At 37.1% G+C, this 25,729-nt stretch overlaps 4 protein-coding genes, 1 long non-coding RNA gene and 2 other non-coding genes across 8 annotated transcripts; 4 read left to right on the top strand and 3 right to left on the bottom strand.

Moving 5' to 3' along the window:
* Window positions 1–343: 343 nt before the first annotated feature.
* Window positions 344–1,282, top strand: LOC112028376 (uncharacterized). The gene has a single exon (XM_024061063.2). It carries the CDS (start codon window positions 344–346, stop codon window positions 1,280–1,282), a length of 939 nt encoding a protein of 312 aa, XP_023916831.2.
* A 2,252-nt stretch (window positions 1,283–3,534) lies between these two features.
* Window positions 3,535–10,671, bottom strand: LOC112018275 (ribonuclease MRP protein subunit POP4). Of its 2 annotated transcripts, none has more exons than XM_024050790.2 (8): window positions 10,472–10,671; window positions 8,576–8,652; window positions 8,180–8,445; window positions 7,304–7,372; window positions 7,094–7,152; window positions 5,999–6,070; window positions 3,845–3,979; window positions 3,535–3,755 (listed from the first exon to the last, which is right to left on the bottom strand). In XM_024050790.2, the coding sequence occupies exons 1-8, from the start codon at window positions 10,596–10,598 to the stop codon at window positions 3,748–3,750; spliced, it is 813 nt and encodes a 270-aa protein (XP_023906558.1). In that variant the 5' UTR covers window positions 10,599–10,671; the 3' UTR covers window positions 3,535–3,747. The 2 variants fall into 2 exon arrangements, with proteins under 2 accessions (XP_023906558.1, XP_065632884.1); XM_065776812.1 differs by lacking the exon at window positions 3,535–3,755 and adding an exon at window positions 4,877–5,000 and having other exon boundaries at window positions 3,867–3,979; window positions 10,472–10,665.
* Window positions 10,672–10,862: 191 nt separating this feature from the next.
* On the bottom strand, window positions 10,863–11,351 carry LOC112018260 (uncharacterized). The gene has a single exon (XM_024050777.1). The coding sequence runs from the start codon at window positions 11,349–11,351 to the stop codon at window positions 10,863–10,865; it is 489 nt and encodes a 162-aa protein (XP_023906545.1).
* Window positions 11,352–16,914: 5,563 nt separating this feature from the next.
* On the top strand, window positions 16,915–16,987 carry TRNAK-CUU (transfer RNA lysine (anticodon CUU)). Its single transcript has one exon. It is a non-coding gene; the product is annotated as a tRNA-Lys (tRNA).
* A 1,839-nt stretch (window positions 16,988–18,826) lies between these two features.
* LOC112018278 (uncharacterized) lies at window positions 18,827–21,451 on the top strand. Its single transcript, XR_002883590.2, has 2 exons — window positions 18,827–19,199; window positions 20,956–21,451. It is a non-coding gene; the product is annotated as an uncharacterized LOC112018278 (long non-coding RNA).
* LOC112018282 (U1 spliceosomal RNA) lies at window positions 18,898–19,057 on the top strand. The gene has a single exon (XR_002883591.2). It is a non-coding gene; the product is annotated as a U1 spliceosomal RNA (small nuclear RNA).
* Window positions 21,452–21,966: 515 nt separating the features above from the next.
* Window positions 21,967–24,286, bottom strand: LOC112018277 (AAA-ATPase At3g50940). Its single transcript, XM_024050794.2, has 2 exons — window positions 23,277–24,286; window positions 21,967–22,581 (listed from the first exon to the last, which is right to left on the bottom strand). The coding sequence occupies exons 1-2, from the start codon at window positions 24,264–24,266 to the stop codon at window positions 22,078–22,080; spliced, it is 1,494 nt and encodes a 497-aa protein (XP_023906562.2). The 5' UTR covers window positions 24,267–24,286; the 3' UTR covers window positions 21,967–22,077.
* Window positions 24,287–25,729: the final 1,443 nt, after the last annotated feature.

Genomic DNA, 25,729 nt, shown 5'->3' with positions numbered 1-25,729 from the left:
ATTTATAAGTGATAATAATAATAATAATGATAATAATTTTTACAATAAGTTAACCCCCCCCAAAAAAAAAAAAAAGAGTCCATCTCTAGCCCCGATAAAGCCCATTTGACTAAAATCAAATTTATGCTTACATTAATTAAATCCCAACATTTACTCTACAAGATTTGGCAGTTGGCACCTAGACAAATATGTAAATTTCCCATCATTTAAGCTCTTTCAAATATGTAAATTTCCAAATTTAGATGCACTGCATTAAAGATTAGGTAAATATGGGACCAAAACCTCGGAAACTTGATTTTTTTAATGGAGTTTTGTAAGAAAAATCACTCTCACAAAACCACCCATGGTAGAAAGATGCCTAATAGCAGCTTCTTTGGCAGCTCTAGTATGCCATCCCAGCGCAACCATAAGGTGTTTCAAGCCTAAGCCATGCACAACCTCCCCACAGAAAGAAAAACCAAAGCCAAATGTTTCCCATCCACGCTTTGAGAAAGTGCATTCAAAATCAAAGAAAAAACTAGACCCCCATGAAAATTCAGATTCTTCATCATCCTCAACTCAGTCTAACACAAACATTCCATCACCTCCAGCCTCTCCTCTTTCTCGTTCCACATCAAGAGCTGGCAAACTTGTCAAAGGAGTCACACAACTCATAGAAGGAGATTCCTCATTAGGTATTGTGGAAACCATATTCCGATCGGGATGGCCTAAGGAGATAAGCCTCACAGTCCAGAAGGTGTTGAAGGTTGATCACAGTGAAAGTGTTCTAAACAAGTTTGAAGAGTTTAGAAACAAAGTGAAACTCAATGCTGCAAATTCATGTGATAGTCAGCTAATGGAGAGACTGATTGTTGATGGGAATGAACTCCTAAGGTTCCAAGGTGCCCTTATAACTTGTTCTCTAGGAACTAATGGAGATTCAAGCATCTGTGACAAGAAATGTTGTGGGGTATGCAGAATGATCCGTTTCAGCTTTACGGTTGAAGATGCACCAGAATTAGTCCATGAGAACAGTTGGAAGGCACATGAGAAGGTGACAAATGATTATGTTGCCAAAAGGATATGTGCAAGGAGGGCTATCATTTTATGCAGAGTAATTGCAGGGCGTGTTGGTTGTTACCATAGACACGAGCTCATGGATATTGGGGAAGATGGTCGGTTTGATTCTGTGGTGGCATCAAATGGAGATGACTCAAATGGCTCGGAACAGCTTATGGTTTTGAATCCAAGGGCTGTGCTTCCATGCTTTGTGGTCATATATGAAGTCAATTGTCTTCCATGATTGTTTAACAGTTGACTAATGATTTTTTTTTTCTTTTGTTGGGAAAGGGAAGTCGTAGGAAATCTTGTTTTCTTTGCAGCAAAATGTCAGAGATGACAACAATCTATTTCAATTTACTCCTATACAATTCTCAGATCTGAGTTTTACTGAAGAAGAGTGCATGTTTTTTTTCTTTTCTTTGGGATAAATGAGCAATTTATATTGAGAACCAAGACTGAACAGCTACATGCAGCACAATGGCAGCATAAAAACAAGATTTAAGCCTGCAAAACATCTTTCAAATCATGGACATCCCAATCCACGACATCATCCCAGCTGAAGAACTAACTAATCTTTTCAGTGGCACAAATTTGAACACTTGCAACCACACTCTAATAGTTAAGGGAAATTCAAAGAAAATGTGGTTATTGCATTCAAGTTAAACCAAGTCACAAATGCATGCCTAGAAGTAACATCAGAAAAACCAAATTAGTTGCCAACTTTCCACTTATTCAACTCGAATTGCATCTTCCTAGGTTGATTTACAGTTGAATTGATTTGACGATGGACTCTAATATACTGCATCCTTATAAATAATATAAACCTGAAACAGACCTGTTTGACTTGTGACAATATCTTCGGACCTTGTTTGACCCCGAAACTAATGCTTCTTGAAAAATGCTTGATACGTTGGCATTGCCATTACAAACAGAGTAATGGTATAGTAATCCTCTTTATGAGAAAGTCTAGAAGTACAAATAGTTTGACAGTGGCAGACTGTTAGTAATAGGTAATAAGTAATATCAGTGGTGGACTCGAATGAGAACCAAAAAAAAAACTTAGCAGCTCAATTGGAGTAAAAAATTGATGTCAATTTTTTTTGGTGTATGTAGCATTACTCCCACTTTATAGCCAAACCTCTCCTAAAAAATTCCCGTGGAGTACTGGTAGAATTTACTAGCAGCATCATAAACCTTTATTGCATCGTCAACTTGCATTACTGGAACTTAATAAAAGAAAACCTGTAGGTATGCTCAAAGCATCTCCAACACACTTAGATTCTTTTTCTCCAAAATTTAGAGGTGAAACTGCAAGATCTCTCTCCAACAGCCTCTCTACTTGGGTGCTTTTTGGAAAATTAAAAGGGTGGGGGGGTGGGGGAAGAGATCTATAGTGACTCGGACTCTACACACCTGGAGAGCACTGTAGAGGGGGGGGGGGGGGAGAGAGATCTATAGTGACCCTACACACCTGGAGAGCAGTGTAGCTCTCTTACCCATTATTTTATTAATCCAAATCAAATAATTTCTCTCTAATTGGGTGTTTGTGTCCATTGGGAAAGAATGCAGAAATGAAGAATTAATATTTCGATGGAATAGAGAGAGATAGTCTGTTGGAGTTTATCTGAAAAAAGGCCAAGTATAATTTTTTTTTTAACAAAAAAGACTTTTTCCCTCCAAATTTGAGTGGAAAATGGAAAAGAAAAGGAAAAAAAAAAAAAGATGCTCAAGTGCAAAACACAACAATTACCCAGTGTCTCTATACCCTTTTGTTTATTGGCATTTGACAGTCGGAAAAAAGTTTTGCTCTAGCTTGGTTTGGAGCTATTTCCCTCTAACCTACTATGTCGCAATTGAAAAGACCATCTATGTGTAATTTTAGTTGCATAACTTTTCTAATGAGTCATGTGACTTTTTTAAATAATACACATGGATAGTCTTACAAATTGCCACATAAAAGATTGGAAAATATAGCTCCAATTTGGTTTGGAGCCAAAGTTTGTCCTTGACAATCAATTTTTCAATGCACTATTGGTCACTCACTAACTATGCAACAGAAAATCGATTATAACCATGACTGGGGCCTTTGCCACCACCCACCATGAGGGACCAGACTTGGGGTTTCTAGCATCTGCATAGCAGAACTTGTTGGCATTTGACAATCATTTTTTCAGTGCACTATATGCCACTCACTAACTATGCAACTGAAAATCTAACAAAACCATGACTGGGGCCTTTGCCACCACCCAACCCACCTTGAGGGACCGGCACTAAGCGATGGCCTTTTTATACTGTGGTGGCCCTATAGCATCTGCAGCTCTCAATAACAACATCCAGATATGCATTCTAGTATAAATCCAGGACTAGGGAGCTATGCATTACCATAGAATTCTTCAGATGTAAAAAACAGCATTCTATAAATCAAAAACTAGAGGAAGAGAGTTGCTATTTTTAACAGAAACTAAGGATTAATACTTGATCAAAAACACATCCTTTAAATCACTTAAATATAAAGAGAAATAAATATTACAAGTTACGTAAGTTTTTCCAGACCGATCATAAACAGCATTTCTCATGCCTATTTTGTACTGTCAAGCACAACATAGAAATGAAAGAACAGGAGACCACCTGGCAGCGCAATCACCTTGAAGATAGGTTTGTCCTTCCTGTCATAGTTTTCTGTCTAAAATGTAAAACCAAACTGTCTCAGCTGCCTGCCAACCAAAAATTGTCACATCAATCATCCATGTTAAGACCCATCTCCACATAGAAATGAAAGAATAGGATATGGTGAACTCCTCACTGCTAGATTCTATATTTTCATAGAACTTGATCTTAACGAATCTTGGAATGGGGCCATCACTGATATCACTTGATACACATTTTGTGCTTTCCTGTAGCTCCATCAAAGTTGGACCTAAATAAATTCTCTGAGTTTCTGGAATACAAAAAGAAAACACATCTTGAGTGAAATTGTTTCCCCTAATATGAATGAAGCAAAGTATCAATCTTTTTTTGTTCAAAATATGCAATGGTAGCATGTTTGAACCACCATAGTCCAGAAAATCAAATAAATATAATGAAGAAAGAATCTTAAATCTAGCTTTCCCCCATTTATTGATGAGTATGTTTGGATGAGCTTATTTTTGTTGGATTCTCCTATTTAAAAATGTGTAAAAATACAGTTTTACCTAAAATAAGTGAGTCTTTTAAAAGCTGTACATAAGTTGATGATGAAAATAAACTGGGATTTAGGCTAAAACAAATAGACCTATACCGAGCCATGGTCTCGCAATATGACCCACCAACACATGAATATATCATGTTTGAACAACCAAGAGACTAAATTCTCCTGAGAAATTTCCAATTTATGCATTTTGCCCATTTGGAATTAGGTACTTGAAGCCTAGTACTAGCACCGTACAAAAAACTCCCTTCCCAACAGAATAAATTGAAGCATTTTGCCCATTTGCAATTTTGGAGCCAGGTGCTTGAAGCCTAGTACTAGCACTGTCAAAAACATTTCCCATACCAATGAGCTCTAGCTCAACTGGCAATTCCTCCCTTTATAAGAGCTAGGTGGAGGGTCATCATGAGTTCAAAACTTATCGTGCGTGTGTGTGTGACTTGCTAAGAGAGGGAGAGGAGGGGGGGGGGGGGGGGACTATTTTCAGACAAACATGAAATTTATGCAAAGAAATGGAAAATCTTGGGTGTGCCACCAACAAATAACACATCTTAACTGTATTCATAGTCAAAGATCTAACTAAGAATACAAGTTCTTGATAATTTGTGGCAAAATTCTATATAATGAAAAAAAAAAAAAAAAAATCACCTTGGATGCAATGATGAATATCAAGATCACAAGCCTAAATTTCTTGAAGTGAGTTTGTCCCCATGCAATGTAACTTTCCAGCAATCAACTTGGAAAATAAAGACAGAAATCTTTTTGGGCACAACTGAAAAATATATTTAAAAATTAAGCTTTAACCATCAGCATCCTCCAATATGAAGTCAGATGATAAGAAGAGAATGTAAATACACATAGAGCAATTATTGATCCAATAAATATAGAAATAGTGTCTCTTTAGTTTCAGATGTCTTTTACAGCTTCTACCTCAGGGGCACACTCAGTTTGTTTTGCTTTCTACTATGCATTAAAGTGTTAGGCTCTTGTGAAGCATGGAAATTAAACCCTAATTTAGATGTGGTGTAAATGGACCACCCAAAATTCAATGACTTTCATCACATATTTAGACTTTAAAATATACCTGTGTTTCCTTTTTCTTTTTTGTTTTTTGTGTGTGTGTGTGTTGGGGGGGGGGGGGGTGGGGGTGGGGTTGGGGTTAGATAGTGGGGGCCTTGGTGTGATGGCAAGTAACTTCCACCAAAGGCGAGAAGTAGCGGGTTTGAGTCAGGAAATCAGCCTCCAAAAAAAAAGGGGGGTAAAGGCTGCCTATCTTCACCTTTTCAAGACCCCACAAAAGTGGGAGCTTTGTGTAATGGATACAGCCTTTTAGATAGTTGGGGAGATGGGAGATGGAGTTTGAACCACAAACATGGAGCACCACCACAAAGGATACCATTACTACTGGACTATCACTTGAACCCTTTGTGTTTCTTAGTTTTACTAAAAAGTAAGGTATGCTCCTTCAGTTTTGCTAAATAGTAAGAGATTTCCCTGATTAAGATAATTATTTCACTACCTTGTCAATTTACAAATACTTCAAAAAGCATGGACAGAAAATATACTAGTAAAACTTTTTATTTTGCCAGCTGCAGAGCTCCATTACTTCATATAAGAAAAATTGCATAAAAGGCTACATGAGCATAGACACAACGCATTCAATTTAAATCTTCCTCATGCATACATATTTAGCACGTGACTATAAGAATATCGAAACTATAACTAATTATGGTAAAATTAGTTTGAAGTTGGGGCTGGTGGATGAATTACCTCGGAATACACCATCTTGTGTAATTATCCCAAATGTTTCTGCAGTTTCACGAATCATAATGCCGCTTACTCCTGTGAAAGAATTTGCTTTACACTAAGCAACTGCAAGAATTTGGAAGGAAACTGTAGAAAGTAATTAAAATAAAAAACAAAAAATAATAGAGAGAGAGAGAGAGAGAGAAGTGCAGGAATTTTGAGCATATATATATATATTTTTTTTGTGTGGAAAGGTGGGGGGGTTACTTTCATTTATTAATCTCTTTTACTGCAATTGACACTGCTGAGTAGTGCACAGATTAAATCTATGTGCGCATCAATCCATATAATTTAATAAGCTGGTGAACATTTTAATAGACTATCCATGGCCCTCAGATTGCAGACAAGATATCATTGAACATTCCTTTCAAAGTAAAATGACTCAAAGGAAAAAGGATAAAAGGCAGGAGGGGGCGACTTAAAGGCTTGTGCCCTTTCAGTAAGGAGGTTTCAAAACACACTTTTTCAACTACAAATTTATTAAACTTCACTTTTTTGTAGGTACAGCTTTTTCAAACAACCCTGTTATCAAAAGGCTGAAAAATAAGCTATACCAAATGGGCAAAAAGGATATCTCCATGAACTTGAAGGGTCATAAAGTATACCTCTCTGTGAATTTTGGACTTCTTGCCAGTAACAACTCATCAAGGGACATTGGTGGGGGAACTACCCGTGTATCTTTTTCCAATCAGGGTTTGCTTTTATAGTACATTTCTAGTGTACTTGGTTCTTGATTCTTGCCACTATAGTACATTTCTAGTGTACTTGGTTGGCTTTTTATTCTTAATAAAATTTCTTACGGTATTTATAAAAAAAAAAAAAAGTCTCCCACAAGTGACTGGATATTTACATGCAACCCAGCAATAACACAAGTAGTAGGCTGTTTCCATTGTAGACCAATCCATCATGGCATGATGTAGAAAGTAATAGGGACAGTAAAAGGAAGATAACAAGATCACACACCAAAATTACTTCTACATTCTCTAGAAGCAAATAGCTACCATAGGTTCCACTAGCACTCTTATTGCAAAGATTGCTGTAAAGAGAGTATAGCATTACCTAAAATGAAAGCACCATGTAGATCTGCGTTGAGAAGACACTGAGCCAACTGATTTTTTCTGTGAAATAAAAAAAAATTATAAACCTGTATACTGAATGATAATAAGCACATAAAAGAAAGATAAACACATCCAAAAAAAAATTATAATAATAATGAAGGATAAGAAACTGCATGATTGCAATATCAGCATAGAAGGAAAATATTCCCACCTGACAGTTTCAAGCAGTTGCATCATGTAGCCTTTCCACATTTCATGCATAGGCCTAAAAACATCATACCTGTTATCCAAACACATCCGATAATAATTAGAACAACCTGTTTGAGAAAATTTAAAGGAAGAATCAATTTTGAAATGCATAAAAACAATTATTCTTCGGAGTACATCATATATAGAAGTAAACTTTAATTTCCATATGTATTCTCTCATCATCTAAACATTCAAGAGTAAGGCGATTGTTATTTTCCAAATCTCTTCCTCCAAATTGTTGGACAAACTACAGCTGAAAATTCAAAACAGTTGGAAAGCATCAAACTAGTCAAGAGTGGAACGGGGAAAAACAGATCCCTCACATAAAGCCTCTCATAAAACACCAACCCTCTGAAGAGTATAACCAGTTCAACCAGCAGGATGGGATTATGTCTTGAAAATTATTGCTTACCTAGGTTTGACCCAACTACTTATAGGATAAAGTCATGGTACCAGTTCAAACAACAACTGCAGTGCAAATTACAAGCTTGCAACTCAACTGTCTGAGTGAGTAGTTTTGGCTCAACATTAGGTAGAGATAGATGATCAACTTGATACAGCCTTCCCCAGATTCCCAGCCCAGCTTAGTATGCTTTCCAAAAAATGAGGCTATGTCCTTTTGAGAAGGTTAGCCTAAATGGTTAGTTATTCATGAAAGAAAGTAGCCACCAGATATACAGTGAGAATAATAATATCTAGATTGCAAGTATAGAAGAAGAAAAGGACCACAAAGTCACAACCATGAACAAAGAAGAGAAGCATTAAATTAACTTAGAAGAAGAAGGAGACATATCATTAAGTCACAACCATGAACAAATCAGAGAAGTATTAAACTCACTTATGAAGCTCTTGGGGCAAATCAAATGATCCACATTTTTTATGCTGTTTCACGGACATGTGCTTTTTAGAACGCTTCGAATGCATCCGCAAAGCCCTGATATGAGAACCAGTAGATACGCCACGTCCTTGTACATAATTATCAAGAAGGACGAAATGGTCAATATTTATTTTTCTGGACTTCTGCATGTACTTCTGAGCCATATCACCATTCTGAAGAAGCTCGTGTAAAATCTTATCAACCATGTCTCCTTTTCTACTAGAAAGCTGCACAATGCCAGGAAGACGTGAGCCAAGGAGCTCATAATATATAATCTCTTAATTCTGTAAAGTCAACTCACTAATTGAAGCAGCTCCAATGGTCAAAAGGCTCATGGTTCAGAAAGAAAAGATGTACCTTAATATTGGTTGCCAGCAGATTCTCATGTACAGCTTGAGAGAGCTGCAAATATGCTGGAGCATTTTCTTCAGGATCTGCATAAAACAAAAACAAAAAACAAAAAAAAACAAAAAATTTGACTTCCATCTAATCAATTAGAATATATATAAGCATAAGGATATATGTACACATTACATTCCTTTTTTAAAATAAATTTTACTTACAAAACTAAAACAAGTATATGCATGCCTAAAGCAAAACCTTGTGAGTTGTGACACAGTACATAGACAACCACGTTACATTCCTTTTTTTAATACAATTCATAAAACTAAAACTATATGCAATTTTGCATGCCTAGAGCAGTACCTTGTTAAGCAGGGTGACTCTAGAAAGAACAAATGCATTCCTTTATAACAGAACTACAAAGTTTGGTTCTAGAACAACTAACTAGACAAAAACCAAAAAAGTCAATGGTATTAAAAAAAAAAAATGGGAGCCAATCTGGACACCCGAGTAACCAAACCATTTATAACAGTTGTCTGTTGGACATTGGACATACAAAAATGAAGAATTTGTGACTGTTCTGAGACAGCCTTACAAGAAGATATTTATTTCTTAATGAATAATTTTTTTTTTTTACTAATAAAAGGGAGATCCTCAAAACCAAAGTTAGGCACACAAGAATTTTTGTTTTTAATTTAAAAAAAAAAAAAAAAAAAAAAAAAAAAAAAAAAAAAAAAAAAACCTTTCTTGTGTTGAGCACCAAATGAGGGAGTGACTGCTGCATCAGTTTTATCTGCTAAAGAAGTTGTCCTATGAGAGGTTCTTTTCCATCTCCTTCTTTTATACTCTTTTTGTTATTTTGTTGAAGCAGATCAGCCTCGACAAAGGCAAACCTCCGCTTCAACGCCTCCAAAGCATGTTTTCTTGGATCTTGAATAGCTGTTTCAGTAGCCATGGAAACTATAACAAGTTCATAGCCTTCCTCCTCACTATATGAAGAAAAAGGAGCCACCTAAAAGGATGTGGAAAATGAGCTTGTTCAGAAACTTAAAATTAAAGATTTGAAAATTAAAAAAAATTTCAAGATTTGAACAATGTAGTTATGGGTCTCTCTCTTGTAACAAAGATACCATCTCAACCTATAGACAAAATCATGCATCTCAATAACAATCTTCTATCATCAATGGCTCAAGTCAATGGTTCGAATTACTCTCGAAGCCAGAGCCAATCTAGAGCTAAGCATGACCTGATAGCTCCTTGTGTTTAGAATTTACTGGTTTATGGTGAAAGAACATCATCACTAAATCTATTATAATTTTAAACACAAAGAATACTTCAAATTTCAAGGTCAGATGAAAATCATTGCATTATCACTGAAATTTTTATCAAACACCTTCACACATACTCAAATCAAGTCTGAGAGAGAGAGAGAGACTCACATAGTCACATAGACAAACACTTAAGAGGGACACTCATGGAAACTCTTGGCAACTTTGGATTATGCCTAAGCCACATTGCAAAGTTGGGTTATGGTTTTTGAGGTGAAATTGCTAGAGAAGGCGTTTGATAAAAGTAACCACTTTAGAAATATATTGGCAAACAATTGGTCATTAACATTAAATTAGTAAATGGCCTTCTAAATCTCAAACACATACGCAAAGTCTAACAATGGTGAAATCAACAAGGTCCCCAACTTACAACTAAATATATATATATATATATATAAGTTCGGTGAATTTTATTGGTACCCAGTAAAGAATTTGGACTAAAAACCACGAAAATCAACGAATTTTAGAGCATTATCACACGAGAGGTTTAACTTTATGCTGAAGCAACAAAGTATTGAATGAAGCAGAGGAGGGTAAAAAAAAAAAAGATTCACGGCAACTACGTGAAATTTAATTTTCTTACCGAACAGAAGATCTGGGCGGAAAACCCCGAAAAGAAATCTGCTCCCAATGAAATCACCGCCGCTGCTGTTGCCTCTATAGACTACAGGTCGTATCGTCTGAAGAGAGACCGGGGGTGGCGGGTACATACAGACGATTAAACGGTTGTTTTAGGGTATTCCCATTAAGGTGCTAAAATATCTAAAATGCTATTTTAGCACCCAAAAGTCAAAACACTAAAAAACTAACTACTTTAAAGATTCAAAGGTGTCAAAAGTTAATTTTTATTAACACCAAGCTATTGTAGCTAGATGGTAAACACCAAAAAACATCATTTAAATGAAAAGTAGAGAGGAAAAGAGGCTTTTTTTTTTTTTTTTTTTTTTATTTAGATACAAGACATCAAATTTTTATTAAGCAGACAAGGCTGTTAAATCAGTCTGTACAAATTGGAGAATATCTGGTGGTACATTTTTCATCCAGACATTTAAATTCGGGTTCAAAATTGCCCTTATAGCCAAACTATGAGCTACAACGTTTCCTTGACAACAGACATGGGAAAAACTAATGCTTGAGAAAGAGATAGCTAGAGCCTGTGCATCCCGAATCAAGAGTCCATGAAGGGCTAAGGAGGGGCTCGGGTTTAAGAGATCTTTGCAAATGGATTCTGAATCGCCCTCTATAATGGCTCGAGTAATGCCTAGCTCCTGTGCAAATTCTACAGCTCTTCGTGTTGCCAATGCTTCAACTTGGGCAACCGCAACCGTTGTTGGCAAGGGTAGTTGTTGTGAGAGAGATGCCATGACTTTACCTGCTGAATTGTGAATAACCACACCTATACCTGCTCTACCCTGTTCTTCAAAGATTGCGCCATCATAGTTCACCTTGAGATTGTCTTCCATTGGAGGTTTCCATCTCGTGTGCTTTCTGTGCTGCTGCTTCGATGTACTTGGATAAAGGAGTTGAAACTCAGTTTTCCGTTCCTTGGAGATATTCAAAATCTAGTTCAATGGGCATGCTGTCTGGCCGACTCGAGTCTGGTTTCTTCTATTCCATATTGCCCAACTCGTGAAGGCCAACAAAGTAGCGTCCTTGTCTTCCTCCAGAGCACGCTTAAAGATCTCTTTTGCCGTATGTCCCTGCATTGCTACCAGCCACTGCCATTGCTGATCCGAAGCCCAGACCACCTGCAAATCAGAACAAAAAAATAAAGCATGTGAGCTGTCTTCACTGTGCCTCCTGCACTTGTCGCACGTCCCATCAGAAACAATTTTTCGTCTGCTCAGATTAGCTTTAGTTGGGAGAACTTCTTTACAAGTGCGCCACACAAAGTTTTTCACCTTGTTAGGGATCTCCAGTTTCCACAATTTTTTCCACCAGCCCATGGACTGAGATGAGGGATGGCTTGAGAGTGACTGTGCACTATTTCCTTCAAAGAGGAATCTATATCTTGACTTAACAGAGTATTGACCCGTGGGAGTGAAAGGCCAAATGAATTTGTTTGGTTGGGATGTAGAGCTTAAAGGAATGCTCTTGATCACCTCTGCCTCGGGCAAGTTAAAACAGTGGTCAATCATCTCATTCCTCCACCCACGGAGTGATTGATTTATCAAAACCTCCATTAAAGAATTTTGTTGCCCAAGTATCATTGGAGATGTAACCTTTGGCTAGGATTTTGTTGGTAGCCAATTGTCACCCCAAATTTTAATTTGTTTCCCATCTCCCACCCTCCACAAACCCTCTTTTAAAATTACATCCCTCCCAATAAGAATGCTTCTCCATGCATATGAGGCAGAGGCTGATTCTTTGGCATCCAAAATAGAGCCATTTGGAAAAAACCTCGCCTTGAAAACTCTGAAGAGCAAAGAAGTGTCATCATGAAGAAGTCGCCATGTGAGTTTCGCCAACATTGCTTCATTAAACATGGTGAGGTCCTAAAACCCCATTCCTCCTTGATCTTTATGATTGCACAACTCATCCCATCTAACCCAGTGTACTTTCCTCCAGTCACCCCGTTGACCCCACCAAAACTTCCGAACAAGAGTTTCAATCTCATGACATAAGGTGGTTGGCAATTTGAAGCAACTCATCGCATAAGTCGGGATTGCTTGAATGATTGATTTGATTAGGACTTCTCTTCCTACTTGAGATAATAACTTTCCTTCCCATCCTCGTAATATTTTCCACACTTTTTGTTTTAATTGATCAAAACTGGCTCTCTTGTTTCTTCCCACCAAAGCGGGTAGACCGAAATAAGCCTCATATTGTTTCAACTCTGATACTCCTAACTCTTCCATAATCTCAGCTTGCATTCCCAACGGGGTGGACTTGCTAAAAAATAGCACTGTTTTCTCCTTATTTAACTTTTGGCCCGAGACCCTTTCATAAGTAGAGAGTATTTCAAGTATCTTTTGACATTCAAGTTTGGTAGCTCTGCAAAAATGGAGACTATTATCTGCAAAGAGTAAGTGTGTTAGCTTTGGACCATTACGACAAATTGAGACACCCCTGATATCCCCATTATTGGCTGCAGCTTGAATGAGCCTGTGAAGACCCTCTGAGCACAAAAGAAAAAGATATGGGGATAGGGGGTCCCCTTGGCGAATACCTCTCGTGGGAGTAATATGTTCGTGTGGTTCACCATTCACAAGCAGAGAGTAAGAAACAGAAGTAATACATTCCATTACAAGAGCTATCCATTTATCATTGAAACCCATCTGAACCATGACATCTTTCACGAAAGACCATTCCACCCGGTCATAAGTTTTGCTCATGTCTAATTTAATAGCCATGAAACCTGTATTTCCAGAATTATGATTTTTCACGTAATGTAAGGTCTCAAAAGCAACTAGAATATTATCCGTTATCAGTCTACCCTTCAGAAAAGCACTTTGATGCTCAGAAATAATAAGTGGTAAAACTCTTTTTAATCTATTAGCTAAGACTTTCGAAAAAATCTTATAGAGCACATTACAGAAACTAATGGGTAGGAATTCAGTTACTCTTTCTGGATTTTTTACTTTTGGAATCAAAGTAACAAAAGTGTGATTGAGAGGTGAATGTAGAGAGCTTGAATTTAAAAAACTGAGGATAGTGTTTGTGATATCACCTTTTACCAAATCCCAATAATTTTGGAAGAACAAAAGGGGCATACCGTTCGGTCCCTGGGCCTTTAGGGGTGCCATTTGTTTCAGAGCACATTCCACTTCCCAAGCTTGAAAGTTCTCAGTCAAAATGGAGTTCATGTCATTTGTCACCAGCTGAGGAATGGAGCTAAGGGCAGTAGGCAAACTTTTGGGGTTGGCTGAGGTGAATAACTCCTTGTAATACTCTTCAAAAACACTAACAATCTGATCTGGCTGAGTACACCACTGGTCTGACTGATCTTTAATACCTGAAATGGTATTTTGCCTCTTGCGAATAGTAGCTCTACTATGAAAGAGGCGGGTATTTTTGTCTCCATCTTTCAAGTACAAAGTCCTGGACCTTTGCCTCCACATGCGTTCTTCCTTATCCATTAAGGAATTTATTTCTTTTTGTAAGGCAAGCAAACGTGTTGCATTGCCACCTTGTAGCGCCAACTTCTCATATCGAGCTAACTCCTTCCTTTTTCGGCCAAGTTCTGTACGGACTGAGCCAAAATGTTTTTGACTCCAATTTGTAAGTTGTTTCCCATAAAAATCAATCTTTCTTAGCACTTTTGTATTCTCGGCCCCACCAATATTTGATAACCACACACCTTCAACTACCTCCCCACATCCTTTGTCTACAAGCCACATCTCCTCAAATCTAAACAATTTTTTCCTCCGTTGAAAATCCAAGTTAGCTATTTCAATCCACAAGAATTTATGATCAGTGTAGTGCTGTCAATATGATGTACCTTAGTACTAGGGAAAAAAGTGAACCACTCTTGAGAAGCTACAGCTCTGTCTAGTCTCTCCCACAAAGAAAAACCATTCTGCCAGTGCTTGCTCTAAGTGAAAGGAAAACCCGTAAAGCCTAGGTCCATGAAACCACACTCATCAAGTGTTTATCTAAATTGCTGCATTTGGTTGGGAGGTCTCAGTCTACCACCGGACTTCTTCGATTGCTTCGTTATCTCGTTAAAATCCCCAGCGCATAGCCAAGGAAGAGAACTTTATCGGTGAAGATGACGGAGAAGATGACAGAGAAGGTCCCAAGATTCAAACCTCAACTGAGTATCGGGTTCACCGTAGAAACCGGTAAATCTCCAAGGCTTGTCTGAACTTTTGTTGATTGTGACGTCAATGTGATTCAGCGCAGAAGTCTCTACATCAACTTCAATTCCATCTCTCCAAAACAGTGCTAATCCTCCACCCCTATTGATTCTTTCCACAAAAAACTTCTGATCAAAATGAATGTGGTCTTTAACGTAGTTTAGCCTAGCTTCGTCCGCCCATGTTTCGGCCAAGAACACGAGTAAAGGAGCTTTTGCTTGCACTAAATCCACAAGCTCTTGAACTGCATGTTAGTTCCCAAGCCCTCGGCAGTTCCAAATTATGCAACTCATTGCACTTGGCGGGACTAGAATCCAGTCTTCGCCAATACAGGGTAGTTCTCCTTATCATTACTTGAAACTACTAATTTCTTGTTCGGTAACTTGTAATGATCAATAAACATGTCAACTGGGCGCTTGCAACCAATACAATCATCTGGTGTGACTTGGGAGTTAACTGAAAGACGTGCCAGGCGCTTCCATGTTGGATATGGAGGTTTTTCTGCAACCACAGATGGGTTAGAAATATTTGAAATATTGTTTAGAGGAGAAATGTGGACCTGAAATGAATCCTGTGGCCCTTTAAGTGAGTCACGTGGATTTACATGTGCTACATCTTTTAGTGGTTCACGTGGGTTTGCATGTGTTGCATCTTTTTGTAATTCATGTAGATTTGCATGTGCTGCATCAGTGGTGAGATTATTGCGTACAATAGTATTTGTAGCTAAAAATACAAGATTTTCCTTGCAACCAATTTCCTTATCAATATCATTGATTTGTTGGGAGAAAAAATCTCTAGTGATCTCATTGTTCCGTAAGCTTTGCTCCCCTTCCTTATTTGAGTTCGTGGACCCTGTTGCATTAATATCAGATAATCCCATAATTTTAGCTTCCATATTTTGACTTTCCTTTTCTGCTTGAAAAACTGCCTCCGGAGTGACAACTGGTATTGGTTTCTGGCTCTTCGCCCCCCTCTGCCGCGTACATAGATTTTCCTCTCTACCCTCATAGATTCCGGATACTCGGATCACTTTGTTTTTTGAGGAAACACTTGGTACTGCTCGGAGCCACGAGCCAAACTGTTGAGAAGCAAGTTGCAGGGACCCCTTGCTTTGAATCCAAAGATCACAATCCTTGTCACTATGGTCGAAACAACCACACTAGCAACATATATTCGACAAATGCTCATATTTGGAATTCACCCATACCTTGCCGCCCTCCTCAAGTTTTATGACACGACCTTGACACAGAGGCTGGTAGACGTCGAGAGTAACTCTAACCCTCATAAAACTTCCACCCCCGCCCTCCGAATTCTCGTCGGAGCAATGAACCACACCAATTGATTCGCAAATGTCTTCAGCCACCGATTTGGTTCTGTACCTGATGGGAATATTATGGACTTGCACCCAAAAATCTGTTTTTTCAAAACTGAGCTCTTCAATGGGTGAGTTTCTGTCATATCTCTGCAGAACCACTAGAGATTTATCAAAACTCCATGGTTCATTGGCTAAAATTCTGTCAACGTCTTCTGGATTGTCAAAGATGAAGAGAAGTTTGTGGTCGCCATCTCTCTGGACTTTGAAACCCCTCTCGGCCCTCCAAAGTGGCTTGAAAGTCCTAGCCACTGCTTTCGTATTTATCGCTCGCCATGTAAGAAACAATGCTGCTATAATGTATTCCTGAGAGCGACGATCTTTTTTTATACACAGATCATCTCCTTCCCTTTCTGAAAGGGAAAGGCAGTTCCAATGTTTTGTGAGATCGTCCATGTCGTAGAAAGAGTTTTGGATCAAGGAAGAAAAAAAAACACAAGAGAAAGAAAAAAAAAAAAGAGAAGGAAAGATACTATTTCCCAAACCCCACAAAATAAAAAACCCACTAGCCCTGCACGTAATTTTGTTACTGAGGGAAGAAAATCCTTACAAGAAGGAACACAGAATTCTACTGCCTAGGAGAAGAGGGGGAGCCTACTTTTCTAGCGACAGAGAAACCGAGAGGAAAAGAGGCTTGAGTGGTAAAAGAACAAATATATTAAATGAGTTGGTAAAAGTGAGCATTTGATGTTGGGTGTGAGGTGTTAGAATAAATAAAATATTTTCTTGAATTGCTAAAAATTAAAAATTTTGAGTGGCTTAACTGTGAAGTCCTGAACAGCTAAGTTTCAAATTCACGTAAACTATTCACATGTTCATACTAAGAGAATAATTTCTAAAATGGTCAAACAAGAAGCCCGTCTAGCTCAGTTGGTAGAGCGCAAGGCTCTTAACCTTGTGGTCGTGGGTTCGAGCCCCACGGTGGGCGTAGTCTTTTTTGTTTCCATTTTCTCCTCTCCATAAATCTGTAGCCAAATAGCCATAAATCTGAAAATCATTCTTTTCACATTTCTTGCTTGTGCTTTTAAATTTTAATTTGTCATTCTTTTCACACTTTGGGGGTGGTATTTTCATTTAACCTGCCACGTACAAGTGAAAGTTATATTACTGTTTTTTTTTTAATGTATTTTATTGCAGTGAAAGTCTGCAGTAATCTTTTATTTATTTATAATTTTTTCAATTGAGTTGTGATATTAGGTGGGATGGATAACATATGATGTATCTTATCTCCGAAGAAAATAAAGAGTTTACTCCCTCCACTACTAATACACACTTTTTTTTTTTGGTCATTAAGTCATAATAAGTAATAAAACTTCTAGAGATTTTGTTTTGAGTGAAAATTGTTTGATAAATAGCTTTTATTATATTTTTGATAGAAGTCATGCTCCTCTTGCCAGAGAGAGACCTTCAAAATTCCTGCCGAAATTAGCATTATGCTACTTAAAAAAACTTGTCAATATTAGATTTTTCATCACTAGTAGTAGTACTAGTAGAGTAAATTCCACGTGATTGTGTTTGTGAAATTGGTGTTTGGTAGATGATTTCAAATAACAATTTTTAGATTTTAAACAACATTACACATATTTTCATACACTTTTTTACCCATATGTATTTCTACACATGTTTTTAAACAAAAATTTTCAATTTTTAAGTGCACGTACCAAACACTCCAGAATTTTTAAATCAAAAGAGTTGAAATGTCTCGATTTCAACTTTATTGATTTTAGATATTATTTCAAATTTAAGATTTTAAAGATTTATAATTGTTATGTGATTTTGTTAAATTAAAATTTTTGATATTTAAATTTTTTTAAATAAGATATTTTGATTTTAATCACTCCCACGTGCCCATCCAAGTCCACGTGCCCAAATCTTACCATTCAAACGTATCAGATTTTACAAAAGACACTTCTCCCGAACTATGAATGAAATGACAGTGTATAAAGACAATAAATAAATACATTTCTCTCACACAGTAACTTCTCTAATAGAATATTCTATTATAAAAAAAGTTGCTCAAATTTTTTTTTTTCTTTAAACTATGTCACTTATTTCAATTTATCCCTCTATTTTCCCATAAAAAAAAGATTTATCCCTCTATTTTCTTTACGAAACATATGTCAACATAATTTCAACAGTATCTTAAACCCTATGCTATGAATGTCGTGGAAGAGAGCAATTGATTGAGACCAAGTATCTTAAAATCAGTTTCCGGGCTTGTTTAGTAATGTTATTCTAGCAATATTATTTAAGTATTGTGAAAATACACGTGGATGAAAAAGTGTTGTGAAAATACGTGTTGTGTTGTTTAAACAACCGGTTTCTAGGGAGAAAGTATACAATTTTTCGGTAATACTAATTCAGCATCTGTTTTGGTATTTCCTACTCAATAAATGAGTGATATCTGTTTCAAAAATCACATCAGATTACTCCAATAAATTAATCACAATCTTCATTTATTGGAGTAGTTTGATGTGGTTTTTTGAAACAGTGTTACTCATTTATTGGGTAAGAAATACTAAAACAAATGTTAAGTTGATATTACCGAAACATGCTATACTTTCTTGGTTTCTAGGGCCTGTTTGATAATATTATTCTAATAATATTTTTAAGTATTATAAAAATATGTATTAATTAAAAAATATTGTAAAAATACGTGTTGGATTGTTTAAACAATACAACCAATCACATCAGTTTTCAGTGTTGGGAAGCCCAACACGCCTTGGACGCCCAGTTATTCTTATTTATTGTTGTTAAAACTAATCCCACATCGAAATGAGCAAGGGCAACAAAGCGAGTGCATTGTTGTATAAAAGAAAACACGGGTTACCTGTAAACGCACTTACCTGGACGGGGTCAATGGGCGATCAATAAGGCCCATGGCCTAGGACAGTGACTTCCATTGCACTTGGGAGGGGTGCTGTCCTAAGGTCTGTCCAAGTGACAGAGCCTACGTCATAATTTGTGGTAGTGAGGGCCTGCGTTCGCGCGGCCCTCGTTCCAATTCAGTACGAAAGGTTTTACTGCTTTGCCTGGAAGGTGTTTGATTAAACGATTCAGCTAAGTTTGTGGATTATTGGGTTCTTGCTCGTTCAGAGACGGAAGTTGGATTTGTATATCTGCCTTCATCAACCCGCAAGGTATTTGATTAAATGCTCAAGTGGGTCTTTAGGTGTTTGATTCATTTTCTTGTTATTGTTTAGGTTTTGCTCTTGTCTTGCTAATGTTGGCCATTTATAGGAAACTGATGATTGTAATTATATGGTACCAAAGAGAGTGAAAATCTTCATCACCTCGATAGTCATTGTGTAAGAAGATTTTCTAGTCATTATTTGAAAGCAACGGAGATCCTTTATTGCTTGGGAATATGGGTGTTTCCAATATGGGAATAATTTTTGGGACATACTTAAATTTGCAATAATGAAAACTAATTTATATTATGAAAATTTTGATTCAAAATGCTAAGTATGCAGGCATAGGCTCACAGCGAGAGATGATAGAAATCATGTAGATTACGCCCTTTCATTGCCTGCTTTTACTCATTCTGGCTTTCTTCCTCTTGCTTTCCTCAACTTCCTTCTTCTCACCATCTTCATTGATTTTAGAGATTTGTTCGTTGACCTTTTTCTCCTTCAGATTTGGATTCTTAAGCACAATTCATCTGCTGTGCTTCTTCTTCTGTTGAAGAAACGCAACCAGTCCTTCAAGGGCAATGTCAGGGTCTTCAATTTTCATAAGCTCTTTCTGCAACCTCTGCTGGGTTGACCTCGACCTCCTTAATGAATTATTCTATTTCAGTGAAGAGGCAGTGGCTTTCAATTCTTAGGTAGTTTGAAGCAATCATCTTGTGCCCGTCTGCAGTGCAATAGGACATGTGGATGTGCATGTCCATGCGGCCAGGTCTCAACAATGCAGGGTCTAGTCTATCTTTATAGCAACCCGGATAATATTAACTGTCAATGAGAGAACAGTTTATTATTTACAGCTAATCTCACATGTTAGGTTGGGCTAATCATCTTTACTTTTATCAACTGAAAAATATCCTTTGAAACAGGGTGTTAAATGAAAAAGACTGTAAATGGTGCAAATTAGTGCAAGTAGAGGTGTTGCAATCTATGAACTCACCTGGCTGTTATTTTGGTTTTATCCTCCATATTGTCTGTCTTGCAGCTGAATGGTACAATCAGTATCCTCAATTACAAGGATAGATCAATTTGCAGTAGACAGTTGTACGTAGTAGTTTAATTGGAGTCTAGTTTGAGAGTGTTGATTGCTAATTTGTTAAATTATTACCTACCGATACATTTGGGCGCCATCACCCATAGGTTAATGGCTGAACAAGGGTGGTCAGTGGCATGTTATAGAAAATACTAAGAAACTAAGTGTACATTTGGATTGGCGTTTTTCAGCAAATCCGTGCGTCTGTGTTTCTTTTGTGGGTCTATGGATACTGTTCATGGACCCACAAAAGTCAGCAAAACACAGTTTTCTCTCTCTTTGGGTCCCACAGTACTATTGACATATTTGTTATAGTATTTTCAACAATAAATTTTCAGTTTTCAGTAAATAAACGATGTCCAAACACATCCTAGGCATGCAAGACTTGCTGATTTATGTGGAAAACCTCTTAGATATGATTTTGGGTCCCACAGTACTATTGACATATTTTTTATAGTATTTTCAACAATAAGTTTTCAGTTTTCAGCAAATAAACGATGTCCAAACACATCCTAGGCATGCAAGACTTGCTGATTTATGTGGAAAACCTCTTAGATATGATTTGGGGGTAAAAAACCAAGGGGAACTCTACTCTTAGGCACCATATTGCTACTTGAATGATGCAGGCTTACAAGCCTCCTAACTCTTGTTCACTGTTTTTCTCTGTGTTTTGTGAAGGTTAGCCCATCTCCTTTTATAGACCAATGGAGGGACTGATTCCTTTTACAAATGTTAGTAACAATGGTTTTGGGGTCTATTGCCATGCCATTCTGCCTAGCTGGCCAGCAATGCAGATAGTGGAGCTCCTATGTGCCATAATCCTCTGATTCCCTTGTTTGTATTATAGCAGTGCAGCCAATGGGATTTCATTGTGTTGTGGGGGCCTTCAAGTTCGTGCGGCCCTTGTTTCAAATGAATATGAAGTTTTCCATTTTTTTTCCAGTCTATTTATGAAGAGAAATGCTATTGGTTGTTACGGATGGATAAAAAAATAATTCAAGTTTTGAATTCAAATTAGAATTAATAACAACCTTTCACCTGTGAAATTGTTATGAAAATGTTTTGGAGGTAGCACCTCTCATTTATAAATGTTTTGTACCTTTCAGCTTTCGATGTTCACTGCAATTGCAAGTGTAATTTCAGGATTTTGGCATGGAGATGTATTTGTAAATAATTGAGAATATGACTCTAGATAGAATAGAATGGATGATAAGTTAAGAATATGTATAACTGACCCTAACTAATTTGTTGAGAATCCATAGCTATCCCCAATAATTTGGAATTAAGGCTTGTTGTTATTGGCATGAAGTTGTATTTGTTTTTGCTTGCATGGAAGGTGTTTGATAAAACACTTAATTTTCTTCGTTTGAGAAGTCGCATCCATTTTGCTTACATGGAATGTAAAAATGCTTAAGTGGGCATGGTTGAGTTTGACGAGATGGCTTCTTGAATTTTGTTTGATTCATTTTCTTGCATGAAAGGTTTGCTCATGTCATGCTAATAGTGGCCATTTACAATATAGGATACTGATGATTGTTATTATATGGCTTCAAAAGAGAGTGAAAATTTTCGTCACCTCAATAATCAGTGTTAAGAAGGTTTTTAGACATTATTGAAAGCAACGGATACCCTTTGTTGCTTGGAAATATGGGTGCTTCCTATATAAGACTAATTTTGGGGACAACTTGCTAAAACAAAAACTTGATTCATATTATAAAATTGATTATTTCATTCATTAAAATGCTAGTATGTTGGCATAGACTCGTGAGAGATGGTAGAAATCATGTAGACTATGCCCTTTCATCGCCTGCTTTTACCACTTCTAGCTCTCTTTCTCTTGCTTTCCTTAACAACTTCTAGCTTGCTTTCCTTAACTTTCTTCTTCCTCAGGCTTTGTTTACTTTGTTCATTGACCTTCTCTACTTCAGATTTGGATTCTTCAGAACATTTCATCTGCTTCTTCTTCTGTTGGAGGAATGCAACCAGTCCCGCAAGGGCAATATCGGGGTCTTCACTTTTCATAAGCTCTTCTGCAACCTCTGCTGGGGTGACCTCCACCACCTTAATGAGTCCTTCTATTTCAGTGAAAAGGCAGTGGCTTTCAATTCTTAGGTAATTGGAAGCAAGGATCTTGAACCCGCTTGGAGTGCAATAGGACATGTGGATGTGCATGTCCATGCGGCCTGGTCTCAACAGTGCAGGGTCTAGTCTGTCTTTGTGGTTGGTTGTGAAGACAATTATCCTCTCATCCCCACAGCTTGTCCATAGCCCATCGATAAAATTTAGCAACCCGGATAATGTCAACTGTCAATGAGAGAGAACGATTTATTATTACAGCTGATCTCACAAGTTAGGTTGGGCTAATCGTCTTTACCTCTGTTGATTAACCGAAAAAAATATGGTTTTACCAGACCATCTGGTTCGACTGGTTCTAATCCGGTCTGTTTATGCTTAAAAACCGGAAATAGCATAAAAAGCAGAAAAACCGAAAACCAGTGTGGTTGGACTGGTTTTTGAAAATTTTAGCTAAATGTTAAAAAACACTTTTTTCTATAAAATAAAAATAAAATATAAACAAAACAAAAAACCGCATGTTTGCAAAGAGATTGAGGTAAAAATTAGAGGGTGATCTTGATAATGTTTTAAGATGGATTACCTTTACCTGACCGTTTTTAACTTAACTGATTCTTGAAATTTTCATGGTAGAGAGCGTCAAGACTCAAGAGACGAAGAACAGAATTTTGAAAAGGCAGCAGTAAATTTGAAATTTAAGAGAGCTTAAAGTGGGGCTGGGTGAAAAGAAAGAGAGAAATTGGGTAGTTGGGGTGGGTATAATGAGTGCTTAGCTTAAACCATTAATCACTTTCTTTTTTGGTTCTTTGACCGGTCCGGCTTTTAAAACCTTTAAATAATCTTTAAAACAGGGTGTTTTGAGATAAAAAAGACTGTAAATAGTGCAAATTAGTTCAATGTAGTGGTGTTACAATCTATGAACTCACCTGGTTGTCTGTTTGGTTGTATCCTCCATATTGTCTGTCTTGCAGCTCAATGGTACAATCAATGTCCTCAATTACAAGAATAGACCGATTTGCAGTAGAGGCTATCAGCCTCCTGAGGTCTGCATTGCTATGTAGATTCGAAAGCTCCAAATCATAGATGTCAAATTTCAAGTAATTAGCCATTGCTGCTATCAAGCTTGACTTGCCTGTACCAGGAGGGCCATACAAAAGATACCCACGTTTCCATGCCTTCCCTACTCTCCTATAGAACACTCTTCTCTTCAGAAATCTATTCAAGTCATCCATCAACTCTTTCTTGAGCTTTGGATCCATTGCCAGTGTGTCAAAAGTGGATGGGTGGTCAAGATTGACATCTTGATAGGAGTTTCCAAGTGAATAGAGTTTCACCACCTTGTTTTCTTCTTTTATGACCTTTGATCTCTCTACCACATATGGCAGGTAAGTGCTGAGCACAATCTCCTTGTATTTCTTGTGGAAACTGAGATGAATTGATCTTTGTTCAGATGTTTCTGTTGAGGGGAAAGAGCTTTCATAGTCATAATATGACTTCTGTTTTTCAATAGAAACGAATTCCCAAATTAAACGTATTCCTTCGAATACATCAATAATCTTTTCTCCTTTGTCGATCGTGATGGAGAGGTTCTTCTCACGCGGGGCCTTGGAAACCTTGAGGTGTTTGACTGAGGGGGTGATTATTGTGCTTAAATAGATGTCAGAAGCCTGGTAAATTTCATTGATGGAAAGCCCATTGTGTTCATCAATGATGAGAGTAATTTGGGAAGAGAAATTATTACGGAATAGGCCTCCAAGCTTGGATAAGAATTTTTCTTGGAGATGTTGAGGTATGAGCTGAGTGGTCATGGTCTGGACCTCACTGATCACTGTCCGGAGCAGCATTGCGGATGCAGCGAAGGAAGTATATGTTGATAGAACTGATGTTGTTGAAGGCATGCTTGTAAAGGGAAACATGCTTGATGTGATCGATTTGGGGGGGTGGGTGGGTGGGAAGCTAGGATAGAACTGATGTTGTTGAAGGCATGCTTGTAAAGGGAAACATGCTTGATGTGATCGATTTGGGGGGGTGGGTGGGTGGGAAGCTGATGGTTTTGGAATTAAGGAAGCTTTGTTTGTGGACTCGATTGCTTGGAGAGTTACAATTCTGGCGGGGGCTTTTTATTGTAGGAAAATAAGAGTTGTGGGCAGCTTTTATTGGAAGCCATCTTAAAGCAACCCGCAATGGCTTGAAATATTATAAAGCTTGCACTGGAATTTTCAAGCCTAGTCAAACTAGACATGAACAGATAAATGAATAAAAACTTGATGTTGGTCTAATCACGTGGCAAGGACACACATGGTGGAAGAAGAAACAATCTTCTCTAGCAATTCTTACCAAGAATAAGCTACTTACCTTTTAAATAAACATAGTGTCTGGCTGCCACTAATGTCTCTAACTTATTCGACAATCTTTTTTTAATTTTTATGTACAGTTTTTTAAACCTTACTTTTTTTTTCCCTGACTTTTTTTAAAGTATAAATATACTTTAGTACACTTATAACAAGAAAAAAAAAAAATCAGCAAAATGTTGTAAAGCTGATACCAAATTGAGCATTAGAGTAGGGGTGGGGGGAAGGGTTGGCCCAAGGCCTAGGCAACTTAGACATAGGCTCAGGCCCCACAACCAAAAATATTAAAATAAAAAATAAAAAATAAAAAATCCCTAGTAAAAGAAGACCCCATTGGCCCAAAATTTTATAAAAATAAAACATTTTTAAAAATAATTGAGCACTTTTTTAATTATTTTTTTTTTTATGAGTGATGATAAGGATATCATATATTTTAACTAAATGCTTACAAACTGACATGTCAACAATCATATAAAAAAGTAATTTAAATACTTATAAATTAGATTGTTGAAATTCATCAATTACAGTCATTATTATATTATATTGTGAACATTTTGTAATATTTTTAGTATTTTTCTTTTTCATTTCTAATAAGGCTTCCAAAATTGGAGACCACTAGAAATTTAACCCAATTGAAACTCTAAAATTTTTATAAAAAAATGTTGCAAATGTGATAGATCATCAATGATGACTAATCTTCCCTAATAGTTTGAGACTTTAATTTTTGTAGACTGATCTCCTACAAAACCACATAACAAAAAATATCTATTTATCTCTTTCTCTTAAAAAAAAGATATAAAATTAAAATTTAGATTACAACTTTACTTAACTATTGTCGGGGACGTTTTTGTGCCAAAAATGCGAAAACAGCCCAAATCTCCCCTTGCGTTCTTTAGAAGTGTTTGTTTATGGAGAATCAAGCCCAAAATTCACAATGTATAAAAAAACAAAGGCTAATGGTGCTTTGACAAGAGAGAATCAAAATGCTAACAACAAAAGTGTAGAAAACCATAAAAAATATAACAGGT

Source organism: Quercus suber, unplaced genomic scaffold (genome assembly GCF_002906115.3).
Source record: "Quercus suber isolate HL8 unplaced genomic scaffold, Cork oak 2.0 scaffold_142, whole genome shotgun sequence".
Taxonomy (NCBI): domain Eukaryota; kingdom Viridiplantae; phylum Streptophyta; class Magnoliopsida; order Fagales; family Fagaceae; genus Quercus; species Quercus suber.
Note: the sequence above shows the minus strand (reverse complement) of the source record. Positions and strands in the feature narration are given on the sequence as shown.

What these genes read in the sequence shown, in the direction of transcription:
- LOC112028376 (XM_024061063.2), top strand. Translation starts at nt 344, where the DNA reads ATGGTAGAAAGATGCCTAATAGCAGCTTCTTTGGCAGCTCTAGTATGC.
- LOC112018275 (XM_024050790.2), bottom strand. Translation starts at nt 10,598, where the DNA reads ATGTACCCGCCACCCCCGGTCTCTCTTCAGACGATACGACCTGTAGTC. An exon ending in CCGCCCAGATCTTCTGTTCG is followed by an intron (nt 8,653 to 10,471) that starts GTAAGAAAATTA and finishes TGTTTTATGCAG; the next exon opens with ATCCTGAAGAAAATGCTCCA. An exon ending in CAACTGCTTGAAACTGTCAG is followed by an intron (nt 7,153 to 7,303) that starts GTGGGAATATTT and finishes TTTATTTCACAG; the next exon opens with AAAAAATCAGTTGGCTCAGT.
- LOC112018260 (XM_024050777.1), bottom strand. Translation starts at nt 11,351, where the DNA reads ATGGAAGACAATCTCAAGGTGAACTATGATGGCGCAATCTTTGAAGAA.
- LOC112018277 (XM_024050794.2), bottom strand. Translation starts at nt 24,266, where the DNA reads ATGTTTCCCTTTACAAGCATGCCTTCAACAACATCAGTTCTATCAACA. An exon ending in ACAACCAAACAGACAACCAG is followed by an intron (nt 22,582 to 23,276) that starts GTGAGTTCATAG and finishes TCTCATTGACAG; the next exon opens with TTGACATTATCCGGGTTGCT.